General features: G+C 38.0%; 1 protein-coding gene across 1 annotated transcript; it reads right to left on the bottom strand.

Annotated features, from left to right (window-relative positions):
• Positions 1–1,384: 1,384 nt before the first annotated feature.
• On the bottom strand, positions 1,385–10,355 carry LOC126972091 (3-ketoacyl-CoA thiolase, mitochondrial-like). Its single transcript, XM_050818676.1, has 8 exons — positions 10,226–10,355; positions 7,973–8,139; positions 7,424–7,558; positions 6,681–6,945; positions 6,426–6,601; positions 4,097–4,282; positions 2,492–2,646; positions 1,385–1,559 (listed from the first exon to the last, which is right to left on the bottom strand). Exons 1-8 carry the CDS (start codon positions 10,245–10,247, stop codon positions 1,478–1,480), a joined length of 1,188 nt encoding a protein of 395 aa, XP_050674633.1. The 5' UTR covers positions 10,248–10,355; the 3' UTR covers positions 1,385–1,477.
• Between the last annotated feature and the right edge of the window lie 3,550 nt (positions 10,356–13,905).

Here is a 13,905-nt window from a genome sequence, read left to right as displayed (position 1 = left end):
GCGATTTCTGACTCCTCCTAACCGAACCTCCCAAGCTCATCCCAGGCGTGTTCAATCGGTTTGAGATCAGGACTTCTTGATGGCCAAGCCATCACGCTGATACCGACCTGCTGAATATACTCTTGTATATGAGCCGTGTGTGGCCGGGCATTATCATGCATCAGCATCGATCCATCACCCATATTTGCTAAATACGGCCCTGCATACTCATTGAGAATCTCTTGAGCATATCTTTGCCCAGTGAGGGTGCCATTTTCTATGGCTACTAGCTCTGTGCGACCTTCTGAAGATATGCCAGCCCATACATGTACACTGCCTCCACCGTATTGGACTCTTTCTGAGATGCAGGCTTGAAGGTATCGCTCACCAGGTCGCCTGTAAACACTTCGCCTTCCATCAGAAGTGTAAAGGGAGAATCGAGACTCATCTGCAAACAAAATTCTTGGCCATTCTTCTTCATCCCACTGCATGTGTTCACGGGCGTATCGCAGTCTCGCTACTCGATGCTGTCTCTCGAGTTTTGGGCCACTCGCTGGTCTTCGGGGTTTCCAATTTGCTTCAGCAAGTCTTCTTCTCACTGTACTGTCACTAATGTTGTCCCTCCGGGTCTGAAGTAGCTGTTGCTGGACTTCAACTGCATTTTGGTGGCGATTTCTTAACACAGTGGAAATAATATAACGATCTTCTCGGGCACTGGTACACCTGGGTCTGCCATTACAAGGTCTTCTCGGATGGTGTCCAGTCTCTTCGTACCTTCACTTTACCTTCTGGACCGTTCGTGCCGTCACACCCACCATTCTTGCAGTGCGACGCATACTGATGCCTAGTTCCAGAAAAGCCATGATCCTAGCACATTCTTCAACTGAAAGAGGCATGATAAATAAAAGTTATGTGCTTTTTAGCATAAATTTTTAAAACAAGACCCATCGATCTTGAAAAAAATTTAAAACAGAAAGAAAAATGTGAATGGTAAAATTGTAATTCGGAAACGTCCACTTTGAAACAGGAATGGTTTTGTTTTTGAAGTTTTTTTTCAGCCAATTCTTAAAAGAAGGTTACCGACTATAAAGTTTTTATGTACAAAATTAAATTCTCTTTGGAGTCCTTTTTATTTCGAAAGTATATCTTGTGAACTTAAAACGTTATCCCAATTTTAAAAGTGTGATACTTACTTTTGAAGGCCAGTGTATATATACAATTTGGCCATATGATATAGTTTCCATTCTAAGAACATCCTTTTTTTAAGAAAATAGGTGCTTCGCTCAACGTGACTAAAATCAGAAAATAATTGAACAGATGCTATTTAAGTACCTATTAGCCTTTCTTAGGCTGTGGACCCAGCCAAGCAAGGATGCATATTATTAATTAAAATGAAACTAAAAAATAAGAAAATACTGAAATAATTTTATTCTTAACATAATTTATCAACGATGCCTAATATTAAAAATCTTTTAAATTATAGGTCCTTATTCTAATGTTAGACAGATTCCAACAGTAGAGCGATGCCTAGTCCGTCACCGATGAACGCTGATGCAATTGCGCGCTTGAGCCCACGCGCTCTGTAACAATAAAAAATAATTTACAAGCAACACTGCAATCCGACATAGCCCAAATGATTGCGAAACTGAAGTGGCAGTGGGCAGGGCACATAGTTCGACGGACAGATGGCCGTTGGGGCAGTAAAGTCCTCGAATGGCGACCACGTACTGGAAGACGCAGTGTTGGTAGGCCCCCACAAGATGGACCAACGATCTGGTCAAGGTTGCCGGAATACGTTGGATGAGGGCAGCGCAGGATCGATCGTCGTGGAAATCTATGGGAGAGGCCTTTGTCCAGCAGTGGACGTCTTCCGGCTGATGATGATGATGGCTCTGCAATTCAAGAACCTATCCATACCTACTTAGGTACATTGAAGATTTTTGAGTGAAAATAATTAAACTTTTGCATTTATGCTTCTTTTGGTGCGCTAGGGAAAAATTACCAGAGTGATGCGCGCGCACACTGATGCCTGAGTTCAACACCCTGGTGTTAGTTGGTATCATAATTTAGCATAAATTATGCGGTATAATAGAATTTTCTTGAATAATTTATGCGTCTGTAGAGCCTCTTGCTGTTAGTCAAACGATAAAAACAGGAAAGGGTTTATTACTTTAGTGTGCATGACAAGCTGCGTCTTACACTCGCGATATGTATGCCACTTTGTTGATCCTGTCGCAAGGCCAGTGGGAGGCTTCTTTGCACCGGATGTCGGCTAGATTATGGGTATCACAACAGCGCTTATTTCTGCCGTGAAGCATTACTGTGTTTCGGTCTGAAGAGGTAGTTAAATTACCTACTGGGCAAATGAGCCTTGACATCTCTCATTGACATGTCTCAAGGTGAGGAGCGCAGTTGTCTTGTCCCTTATTTTTATAAAAAAGGCCTCCTCCGCCCGCTGTGCTTGCGTCGAGAATTTACTTTTTCTTCTTGAGATGATATTATGAAGTTTTACCTCAGCTGATGCACCAAGTGGGCAATGATCCTCGCTCCAGAAGCAGCCACGGGGTGTCCTAGCGCCAGGGCTCCTCCGTTCACGTTCACTCTATCCGCATCAACTTCCAGCTCCCTGATGCAGGCAACAGTTTGAGCCGCAAATGACTCGTTCATCTTGCAAAGCAAAAATTTGAACGATACAGTTACAATTTATTGAAATGGAACCATTCTGAGATCTTATAAATATTATGATGATCTGTTTATTAAATAAAGAAACTAAATTGAGATGAATATTATTAAATGTTGATCGAGGATCTCATCAGATATCAGTCATTTATTTGGATATGTATATTTATAAGATTTATAAAAATTACTTTGAAACCGCAATAAACTTGCCTCGGCTATGATTTTGGTCATAGTTTTTAGATCAGGTTAGGTTATTTTTTTTATTTATTCATAAAGACTTACCAACTTAATACAATTTATTAACTTATGCACTGAGAATAAAACAAATATAATAATATAGTTTAAATGTACTTTAATTATAGGTAGGCACAACATTACTATACGAAATACATGTGATATTTTAAAATCTATAAATTTTGGAGGGCAATAAATTTTTAGGTTATCTTGTCTTTTTGCTATTGGATTTTCATTAAATGAAGTCTAAATTAAATACTTTTAAATAAACGATTCAATTCTCTACATGTTTGGTAAAAGTTAACATTTTATTATTTATTTTGTTCAATGTTATCTCTGCAGGTCAATGTGCGAACGTTTGATAACGAAACAACAAAAGGGGAAGGGGGATATTAGGTACTTGTTCGACTTTGTTGCTTAATAACTTGATATTTTAAAAATTTTGGGATTTTTATATTTATTGGTGTGAATACTTCTATGTGCGCACTGAGCAATTAATTTTTAAGGTATTGAATGAGACTGAGCTTTCACGCTCGGAGGTATGTAGGTAAATCTCGTTTGGGTAGAGTTTTTTTTTTATGAAAATAAGGGACGAGACGAGCAGCACGTTCAGCTGATGGTAATTGATACTCCTTGCCCATTACAATGCAGTGCAGGTTTCTTGAAAAACCCAAACATTCTGAGCGGCACTACAATTCCGCTCGTCACCTCGAGACATAAGATGTTAAGTCTCATTTGCCTAGTAATTTCACTAGCTACGGCGCCTTCCGAAACACAGTAATGTTTAAAAATTACTGCTTCACGGCAGAAATAGGTGCCGTTGTGGTACCCACAAACTAGCCGGCATCCTGTACAAAAGAACCTCAATATATAAAGGCATAAATGGCATTTATTTTCTCAAAATTTATTCCTTTAGAATTTTTTTTGATGTCATTTCTAATATACTAGATACTACTATCGCTTCGGAAACAAATAGCGCTCTGAGAGAGAAGAAGCGGCGCTAGAAACTCTCCCAGCATTCTTTTTTTGCGCTCCTTTCAATAAAAATATACAATATTGTACAGTAATTTCTATCGCTATAAAATAATCATAATCTACTCCCAGACTGTCCGATCACTTAGATATTCAGCTGTGGAGTAGTAGGATTTACGACGGAGCCATTTTTTTATAGATAATGCCTGAAAAGTGGCTGGGATTTCATTACTTCAATCAGGTCGATGTCTTCTAGGTGAAGGTCCGTCGCCCGCAGCAGCTCGCGTATGGCGGGCGCTGGACCTACGCCCCGGCCGGAGGAGCAGCTCGCCACCACCCTCGCCAGCGGACACAGCTGGTGATGAGACACAGCTGCTTCACCCACCACCACCACCGCAGCTGCGCCGTCTGCAGGCCTCTACAGTACATTGTTATAGTTATTTATGCAACTGTTGTGTAATAAGGGGTATTAAAACACGAATGTGCGTTTATCGTGATAATAGTATCACATGAGTGTTTTAATACCTAATTATCAACAGTTGCATACAAGACTTTATCTACACCCAGAATATGAATCCTTTAAAAGATTCTGAAACCGGTTGCTTACTGCTAACTTTAAAACAGCCAGCCGTCTTAGTAGTAACCTAATATCATCCATTAGTGATTATACATATACAAATAAACTCAAGAATTATTTATTTTAGTAGTAATTTACATTTTGTATAGTGCATTATTAAAATTCACTTGAATATTATGTTCTTTTGCAGCGTTTTAAATATCCGGCGGTGTGCTATCAAAACTTGAATCGCTCATTTTTTCAATAAAAATGGCGGGGTTTCGAATATCCTACTTTTTTTACGACGCTCCACGTTCTGGTAGTGTGGAACGCGCGTAAGCGAAAATATTATTTTTTTTGGAATTCATACAGATACCACGCATCTAGCAATAAAAATGTGGCTGTGTGTTGAAACTCTTTGCGCATGAAGGGATCGAAAAAAAACCAAGTAGTGTTGTTATGAAATTCAGTACAACATTACAACACTCGTTTGGATGATGTAATGGTTATTACGACATTGGATGTTTTAATGTTGGCAATAAGCTAACTGTTTCAGAATCTTTAATAGGGAATTTAAAGCATGGGTGTAGATAAAAATATTTGATACCCAGTTCGTCATTTAACTATATATATATATATATATTAAGAATTATTAAGAATTATATATATATAATTCTTCTGTACGTGTGTTGACAGTGAACTCCTCCTAAACGGCTGGACCGATTTGAATGAAATTTTCTGTGTGTGTTCAACTGGATTCGAGGATGGTTTACATTCACAATTGAAGTAACTCCCTAAATAGCTAGACCGATTATGATGATTTCAAGACGATTTTTAGAGTTTTCAAGTCAATTCGAGGATGTCACATATAATTCTCCTACGTATGTTAGTGATCTCCTAACGACTGGACCGATTTTCCAAATTTAACACGTGTGTACAGGACAACGTCTGTCGGGACGGCTAGTATTATTATAAAATAGAACTAAACAAACATCTTCCTCCAATAGATATAACTTGCCACAACACAACTTAACCCATTTTAAAACTGAAATCTTAGCTCAAATCGATCCACTTCAAAACCATGTCTAACTAACTTTCATTTCTAATATATAAATATAAGTAGAAATTAATGTATCTTTAGGTCTGTTTGTTACCATATTATTGTAAACTTATTTGTGTAAGATGTATGGTTACTAAATAAATAAAAGAAAAGCACACTGACTAAATCGTGTGCAGTGTTAGTCGGCCCCACTGCTCGTGTTTCATATACAGTTTTTTTTCTATCTCTAATTGCTCTAACACATTTAAGCGAAATCCTTTTTCACATGTATGTAAAATATTAAAATTATTATTGTTTCCGAGTGAGTGACCTGTATCAATTAAATGTTTCGCGAAGTGTGATTTTTCGCGATGATTATTCGTAAATGCGGCAATATGTTCCTTTAATCTAATTTCGAAATTTCCGAACAGTTTGTTATTCATAAAAAGTTATCTCTACTTCTTGTTAATTTGCATGGCGGCCATCTTGGTTTTTCAATGCGGTGTCTTACCATTCGGAGACCGAATCCTTAAAATAACGCCCGAGGACTCTTTGTTGATCATCAAGATTTTGAATTTTGTGAGTGAGTTACGTTTGAAAATAAAACCGGTAAAAGTGATAACCCAGAAACCCTTTAAATTGGTAGTCCCATATCCAGGTATTTTTTTTGCAGTTTACTTGCCAGGGGTAAATCAAGAAAAGATACTAATTAAATTAATAACATTTTCACAGGTTGTATATTATGTTACGCTATATTATGTGCTTCGGCTTTCTGTAGATACCTATATTGAATAATTAAAAGTGATTTTAACCCGCTTTAGAACATTCGATTTACATAAAAATACAATATTTTAATTAAGTTCTATTGATGCTGTTATGGTAGGTAATAAGTTTCAATGGTCTTTGTATAGCGAAATAAGTCCACTGGTTTATAATAATTTAATAATCTCAGGATTTTCTTCTTACCGCGGAATTCCCCACCGTCACCACGCCGCCTCTCTTGTGAATCACGGGCAACTTGCACAGTTCATGCACGTCCGACCCTGGACTGGGATGCTCATCTCTGTCCACCACAACTTCCTTACTTCTCGTTTTCACGGTCACTGCCGCCATTTCAGCGCCGAATACACCATTATCACACGCTGTGTAATTTCAATATTTATATTACATATTAACCTAGTTGTCATAAATTTTAAAATGGAGCATAGTTTTGCAAAAAACCGGTTTTCCACTTCCGATGCGACTGTAAAGCAAACTCGTCCACCTCCCCTCGTTTTAGACTAAACTGTTCGGCGAGCTTCTCCGCATTCTGCGCCATTAGATAGTCACAGTACGTGTTATCAGGTCCAGAGGTCAAGGCGTCTTCGAACTTCAATGTCGCCCCCAGAGCGATCCCGAGATTTGCGCCGCGAACGAGAAACGGCATTCCCGACATATTCTCCGTGCCCCCGCAGAGAGATATTTGAGCAGCGCCAGTTAGTATATCCTGAAAATTAACTTTTATAGCGCTATTTTTGCGAAGTCATTCAAATGTATAATTTTGTGCAAGAGCAATTTTGTCCATTATTTGATAATTTCTATAAAAAATATAGGTATATAAAAAAGTTAGGTAGGTAGGTATGTCTCAAGAAAGTTTTAATAACTTTTTGATGTTACTTTAATAAAAAATTTACAATTACGCCATAACCCATGACGTAGAAAACAAAAATACACAGTGTCAGAAAAAAATAAATATTATCTGTCTAAATAAGGTTCGAGAATCGAGATATATTTTGACTTCTTGATCCTACCCACGATGTGTAAATAAATACGGAAAAATCTACCTTTCAGATTTCATAACTTAGAACGCTTATATAGTACCTATATACATCTGTTTTTAACTTTAACACAAAAACAAGAATAATATAACAGAAAGCTGGCAGATTAACCCGGAGAAAAGTGGAAACAATAATTCGCCACATTACTTGAGCGCTGCTGATAAGGGCCTGCAAGCCGGAGCCGCATTGCACGTTGACGCTCATCGCTGGCTTCTCCTGAGGGATGCCCGCCTTCAGAGCTCCGTGACGAGAAGACAACGCACCATCTCCGGAACAGCTCAGCTAGATAGAAATTCCAAGATACAAATAATCATAATCATACATCTACAACAGATCGTTAAGTCGGATGAAGTTCAACGAGTTCAAAAATATTTCATACTCCTAAATATATTACTCTCCTGCAACACTAAAGGCACAGAATAGGGATCGATACTTACGTATCTAAAGGAATACCATGAGTGTTTCGGGCCGTTTATGCCAGTATGAGCTTTTTTGAAGATACCCGGGTGGCAATCAATTTTGAATCACTAATTTCGCTTCCTTTAAAATTTTCGGTGTTTCGGAAATCAATACGAACAATAAGTAATTGCAAAAAAAACTTCACGCCTCGCTTTAGTTCTTCCCAGCGTATTTGTATTTTAGTATCAGAAGTGTTTAAACACGTGAAGCCTTCTTACCTGACGCAAGGAAACTTACGGCAAATACATGTCCAACATTAACAGTATCCACAGCTGCTGCATCGATGTTCGAAGAAGTGAGAGCTTGTCTTGCAGCCGTGGCGAACAGATCTGATGGGTGAACGTCCTTGAGGGCCCCACCATACTTGCCAAACGGTGTACGTTTAGCTGCCACTATGAATATACCTGAATTAACACATAACAAATAACTCGTTATCAGGGCTTAGGCAAGCTAAGCTGCTTTTAGGTGTCTACAATTGGAGGTGGGCAAAGCTTTGTACAAACTTAGCCAGGAGTCAATTACCAACCCTCACAGGTTTCCTCTCTGGATATTGGAAACTTAAAGGACACCTAGCAAAAATTGACCTGAGTGAATCCAGCCTATTCAAATTCTGCCAAGAGTCCTACAAAGACCCTAAATATATCCAGATTTACATGTATACTGGAGTGTGAGGCTATAGCCGCAATGAGAGCGGGGTGCCTCAAAGCTCACACTTCAGGCGAACATCTACCCCTCTTGAGCCCGCTTAGGATTATGAGCCTCTGAAAGGTTATAGCCCTTGAGATTGCGATTTAGATACACGGTTGCGTAAGGAAAAGACGTTTGCCCGAATCTCCTCCTCACCACAACGAGTATGTGTAGGGCGACGTGCATCCGACCAGGTGTAAAGGGCACAATATGTCTACACATTTAAGTGCTTTACTTTCCCCAATATTAATAACAATATAAAATAATAAAATGTTCATTGTGCCCTTATTTTTTCGAACCGCAAAACTAATGTAATGTGGGTTTGTAGGGTGTAAGTGCCGCGGCCGGTGTGGTATGTAACTGGCATGGTGAAGGCACGACATTTTGTCTTTATGTCTCAGAATACGGGGCGCAGTGAGATGTGATCAAGGTCATAATATTACTATTAACTAATTCCAAACCTATTAGGTACCTATACCTAAACTAGGCCAAGCCTAATGGAGTGTGATTGCCAAATATGACAGTAATCACGACCGTCATGTTCACGAAGCATCCTTACACCAACAATGAATGCAAGCTCGTAAGGTTGACACAATATAGGATAATTAATCATTTTGTTATTTATTTTCTTTTTATGAAATATTTGAAATTTAAAACTCTTTTAAATAACACGATTAGGTAATAATATATTGGATGCAGCACCATTAACTGCAACTATTGCAAAAATTATATTGATTGAAAAGATTGGCCGTTGAGTTTCTTGTACCTACCTTTTCAAGAGCTCTACGCTCATGAAAAGAACACGGTAGTTTTTCCGGTAGATTCAGTAATATTAAAGAAATATTTATAGTTAATATTCAAAAGCGCTTAGTTTAAGCCTAATTTATAAAAGTTTATTTGACTTTGAGGGTTGTTAAAGAGTGATTAGGTATAAATACGACAAATTGGTTTTGTTTATGATTAACGCGTTGAATCTGGAGTAAAATTTAACACGATTAAATTAATTACACTCCCAAATCTAATAGGTCGGACTCTATAGAAGATTGCTATGAACGCAACCCTGGTGTGAGACATAAAATTATGCTCAATCCTGTACCCGGCGTATTTTTGGTCGGCTTTTAAGTTGGAGTGAATTTCCCTTTTATTACAAGACTCCACGTTTAGCGTGAAGTGGGGCGCTATTGTGTTGTTGTCTCGTTTATGGTCGGCGATAAGCGGCACTGTGTTCTCCCAGAATACAGTGGGAGCCCCGGCTTAGATTCTGCGGCTTTGGCTGAGTCGGTACCCTACCCTCCCAGGGTAGTTTGTTTGAGGACCGCTGTACATACTGTGGTTGAGGAATGGACGCCAGTTCTCGACACTAACTTCTGAAAAACATATCGCTAGTTTACACCAGTTTACCGTGCGAGTGTGGTTCTAACCGATCGACCCTGGCCTTTTGGTCATCAAATAGCCCTTAGTCGCCACTCAAAACATTCATAATAATGGACATCTCTAAGCTTTAAATCTCCCCCAGGATGCACAATGATGAATAGGTAGGTATGTGCTGAAACTTTAATACTTACCTATTTCTAATAGGTAATACCTCTCTGCAGTAAATATAAATAGATGCAAGATAGATTATTATTTCTTAACTTTTATTACCTCACTAGGTAGGTACTAGGGAGCATATCACCACTAAGGCACTAAATATATCTACTTATTCAAGCTGGGAGAATGAACCATACTATTGAATTAATAAACAGACAAATGATTACATACAAAGTACTTATTATTATTATAAATAAGTACTTACCTACTTACCTTTCTTAAACGTAAGCGCCATATTCTTTACTAAAAGTTTAGTGAACTCCAAACACTTATCTCATAAATAAAACAATAATAATTAACGTTGATAACTTGTGAAAGGCGACACGCGTTGAGTAGATAGTACTAATTACAAGATTGATACTTGAAGTTGTAGCCTTGTAGGTAGATAAACATCCGTGACATTGGCGACTGGCCGCCGGTTGTTGCCTCACTTCACGTTATTGAATATGAATTGAAAATATTTATAATGAGAATACAGCGATGAAACTGGTTTCGATTGCCCTAAACAGTGTTATAAACCATGGATAGAGTTTATTAATCTTCAGCACTAATTCCTGCTTTCACAGATTTATGTTTTATGACTAAGTTTTTAACATAAGTTACATAAGTTTAAAATGAAGGTGCTAAGTAGATACATCGGTGCTTTTTTTTCTACTAGCTAACTAAGCAGTATGTTGCTTCTATGTAAACTTCATTTCTGATGTTGGAATGTTAAAAGAACAGCAATCTGGGCATTTTAACAAAAAAGTAATTTATCAGAAGAAAAAGCTATGAATTCAGCAATACGTTCATCTTATGCTAAGTGATACGCCCTGCCCATTACAATGCAGAGTCGCTCAGGGTAATTGATTGATTTTAAAACTTTTGAAGGCATCTTACAGTGCTGATATTTGTCATAGGATACATACTTACATTCTAAAGATTTAATGTCGCAAGCAATGTTATCCAATAGCTCAGTAGTGTTCTTATAAGTTATAACTCCTATGCATTTCAGAGCTTCAAATATGAACCCAATGTTTCTGTTCTTTATGTACGTTATATTGAGTTTCTGGTTACGCTAGGTGATAAAACGTTTTTTTTATGAAAACAAGGGACGAGACGAGCAGGACGTTCAGCTGATGGTAATTGATACGCCCTGTCCATTACAATGCAGTGTTCAGGATTCTTGAAAAACCCCAAAAATTCTGAGCGGCACTACAACTGCGCTCATCACCTTGAGACATAAAATGTTAAGTCTCATTTGCCCAATAATTTCACTAGCTACGGCGCCCTTCAGAAGGAAACACAGTATGATTATACATTACTGCTTCACGGCAGAAAACGGCGCCGTTGTGGTACCCATAATCTAGCCAGCGCCCTGTGCAAAGGAGCCTTTTGAGCCCACTGATAGAACGTAAAACGGCTTATGACAAAAAATGACAATTACCTGATTTGACCTTTCTTTTCTTAGTCCTCGTTTTTGTTTACCAGAAATGATTATGTTTACATCATCTTTAAAAAAAACAAAGTCCTTAGCAACGTTATTATTCAGGGGCTTTATGGAGTAAGTAATTTACTCACAGTCTTTTGTCCTATTCGTAGTCCTATTTTTGATACTACTTTTCTCATTATTTTCTTATGCAATCTCTGTAACATCACGCAATGTGAACTCCTGCACGAGATTTGAGTTCTTTCATTTTCAGTTCTTTGTAAATGTTTTATTTTTCGTGCCATTTCTCTCGGTAACGTTTCTAATATGTACCTACATAATATAATTAAGTGCTGTCTTATTTGTTCCAATCTTCTTCAAAGCTGTATAGTAACACCTCTGCTATTTAAGTTTATGTATTTTATGTAAAACGATCTGGTATTAGGTTTTTTTGTGTTCAAGTATAGTCTAAGATCCGGCCTATCATCGAACTTTTTTTTCCTCTGTGCCCTACATCTTCTCTCGGCCTCTGTGCCCTTCTTTGTTGTAGAGGCCCTAAAGGTAAAGTCTACAGCAAAGCCTGGCGGGGGCCTTAGAGGCTGAAATTATAGGTCACAGGAGCGGGGCGTCTCGGCAGGACACTCGAACCTCGCATCGCCTGGTCACTAGGCTGGATGGAGAGAAGATCACTAACGATCTAATAATATATCTGTTAGTCCAATGGACTCTAGGTTTGAAGAGATTTATATCACATATATATAGACATATATCACCGCACTCGCCGGTGAGTGCGGTGATATATGTATGTGGCATATCTGTAAAAATAATAAGTTCTGTTATTGACGTTATAGCACCATATCTAGCACTAGTTTTTAATAGCTGTATTGAACATGGCGTGTTTCCAGACTTCACTCGATCTTCTGATCTCATATTTAAATAATAGGATTCAGAGGGTCGAGGTGAATGGCAGGAGATCTCCTGGGACTCCTCTCGGTATAGGGGTACCACAAGGGTCGATTCTTGGACCCTTCCTCTTCCTAATTTATATAAATGATCTACCTAACCTTGTAGAAAAAAACACAAGGTGGTATTGATTGCGGATGACACTTCACTTATATTCAAAGTGAAACGATGCCACGTTTTATATGACGAAGTAAACAATGCTCTATCTGACATCGTGTACTGGTTTAGCGCCAATAACTTAATTGTTAAATAGTCATAAAACCAAATATATTAAATTCACCGCGCCAAATGTCAAAAATGTAGATGCGAATATTTTATTAAATGGAGAGATGGTAAAACCAGTGGAATCTGCTGTATTTCTTGGCATTACTCTTGATTACAAATTGCAGTGGGGCCCCCATATTGAAGGATTGGCGAATAGGCTTAGTTCTGTAGCATATGCGGTTAAGAAAATTAGACGGTTAACTGACATAGATACGGCGAGATTAGTATACTTTAGTTATTTTCATAGTATTATGTCCTATGGTATATTGTTATGGGGCAGTGCGGCCGATATTAATACCATCTTTGTGCTGCAGAAGAGGGCTATTCGCGCGTATAACCTAGGTCCTAAAGAATCATTAAGAGAAAAAATTTAAGAAATATACATTTTGACTATTGCTTCTCAATACATTTTTGATAATGTTCTGTATGTTCATCAACAAACATAAACTTGTTATGCCTACTACTCGGTTGGGTTGAGTAGTAAGTCCCAGAAAATGTACAAAACAAATGTGTTACGAAATTTAAAAGAATTGTTAAAAAACGTTTATGTGGGAAAGGTTATTATAGCATAAATGATTTTCTTAATGACACCACGGACTGGGAATAAAGCGAACACCCTCAGGCTCTTTAATTATAAATGTTTATTGTACGATATCACATTTTAATCCATATTTTATATTTGAAAAAAAAAAGCCCGCCGAGTTTCTTGCGCACATTCTTCTCAGGTCTGAGGCAGTCTCTTTTGAATGGGTGGTAGTTTTTGACGTTCAATAAGTGATTTTAAATCCTATTTTGAATAAAAATATTTGAATTTGAATATGTGTGTTTGTATGTTATGTGTGAATGTATAAGTGTGTGACTATATTTAGTGTGTAGTGTTATTGCAGGTGTGTGATTTGTGATGCGAGTGTTGGTCAAAGTGACGAGTGCCAGCGGTATGTTGTAGATGGCCGCGCCTAAGTCTCCGAGGGCGGTGTGGTTGACTTGGTGTCGCGTTCGCATTCGCAATGGTATGGTATTATATCACCGATCTTTACCGATCGGTCAACTATGAGAAGTCTTTTAATAAATGAATTAACTTTAAAAAACATTGCGATTTGCGAATGTGTTGGCTGAAAATATCCTGTCAACTGTAAGTAATTAAAAATGAAAAAACAGGATTTTTTAAATTACTTCTCTTACTTGTCAACCAAATGAAATAGGTATCAATGGAAATTATAAAGCCTGAAGAACATGCAAATTTTGCATTGGGTTGGTT

Source organism: Leptidea sinapis, chromosome 25 (genome assembly GCF_905404315.1).
Source record: "Leptidea sinapis chromosome 25, ilLepSina1.1, whole genome shotgun sequence".
Taxonomy (NCBI): Eukaryota; Metazoa; Arthropoda; class Insecta; order Lepidoptera; family Pieridae; genus Leptidea; species Leptidea sinapis.
Note: the sequence above shows the minus strand (reverse complement) of the source record. Positions and strands in the feature narration are given on the sequence as shown.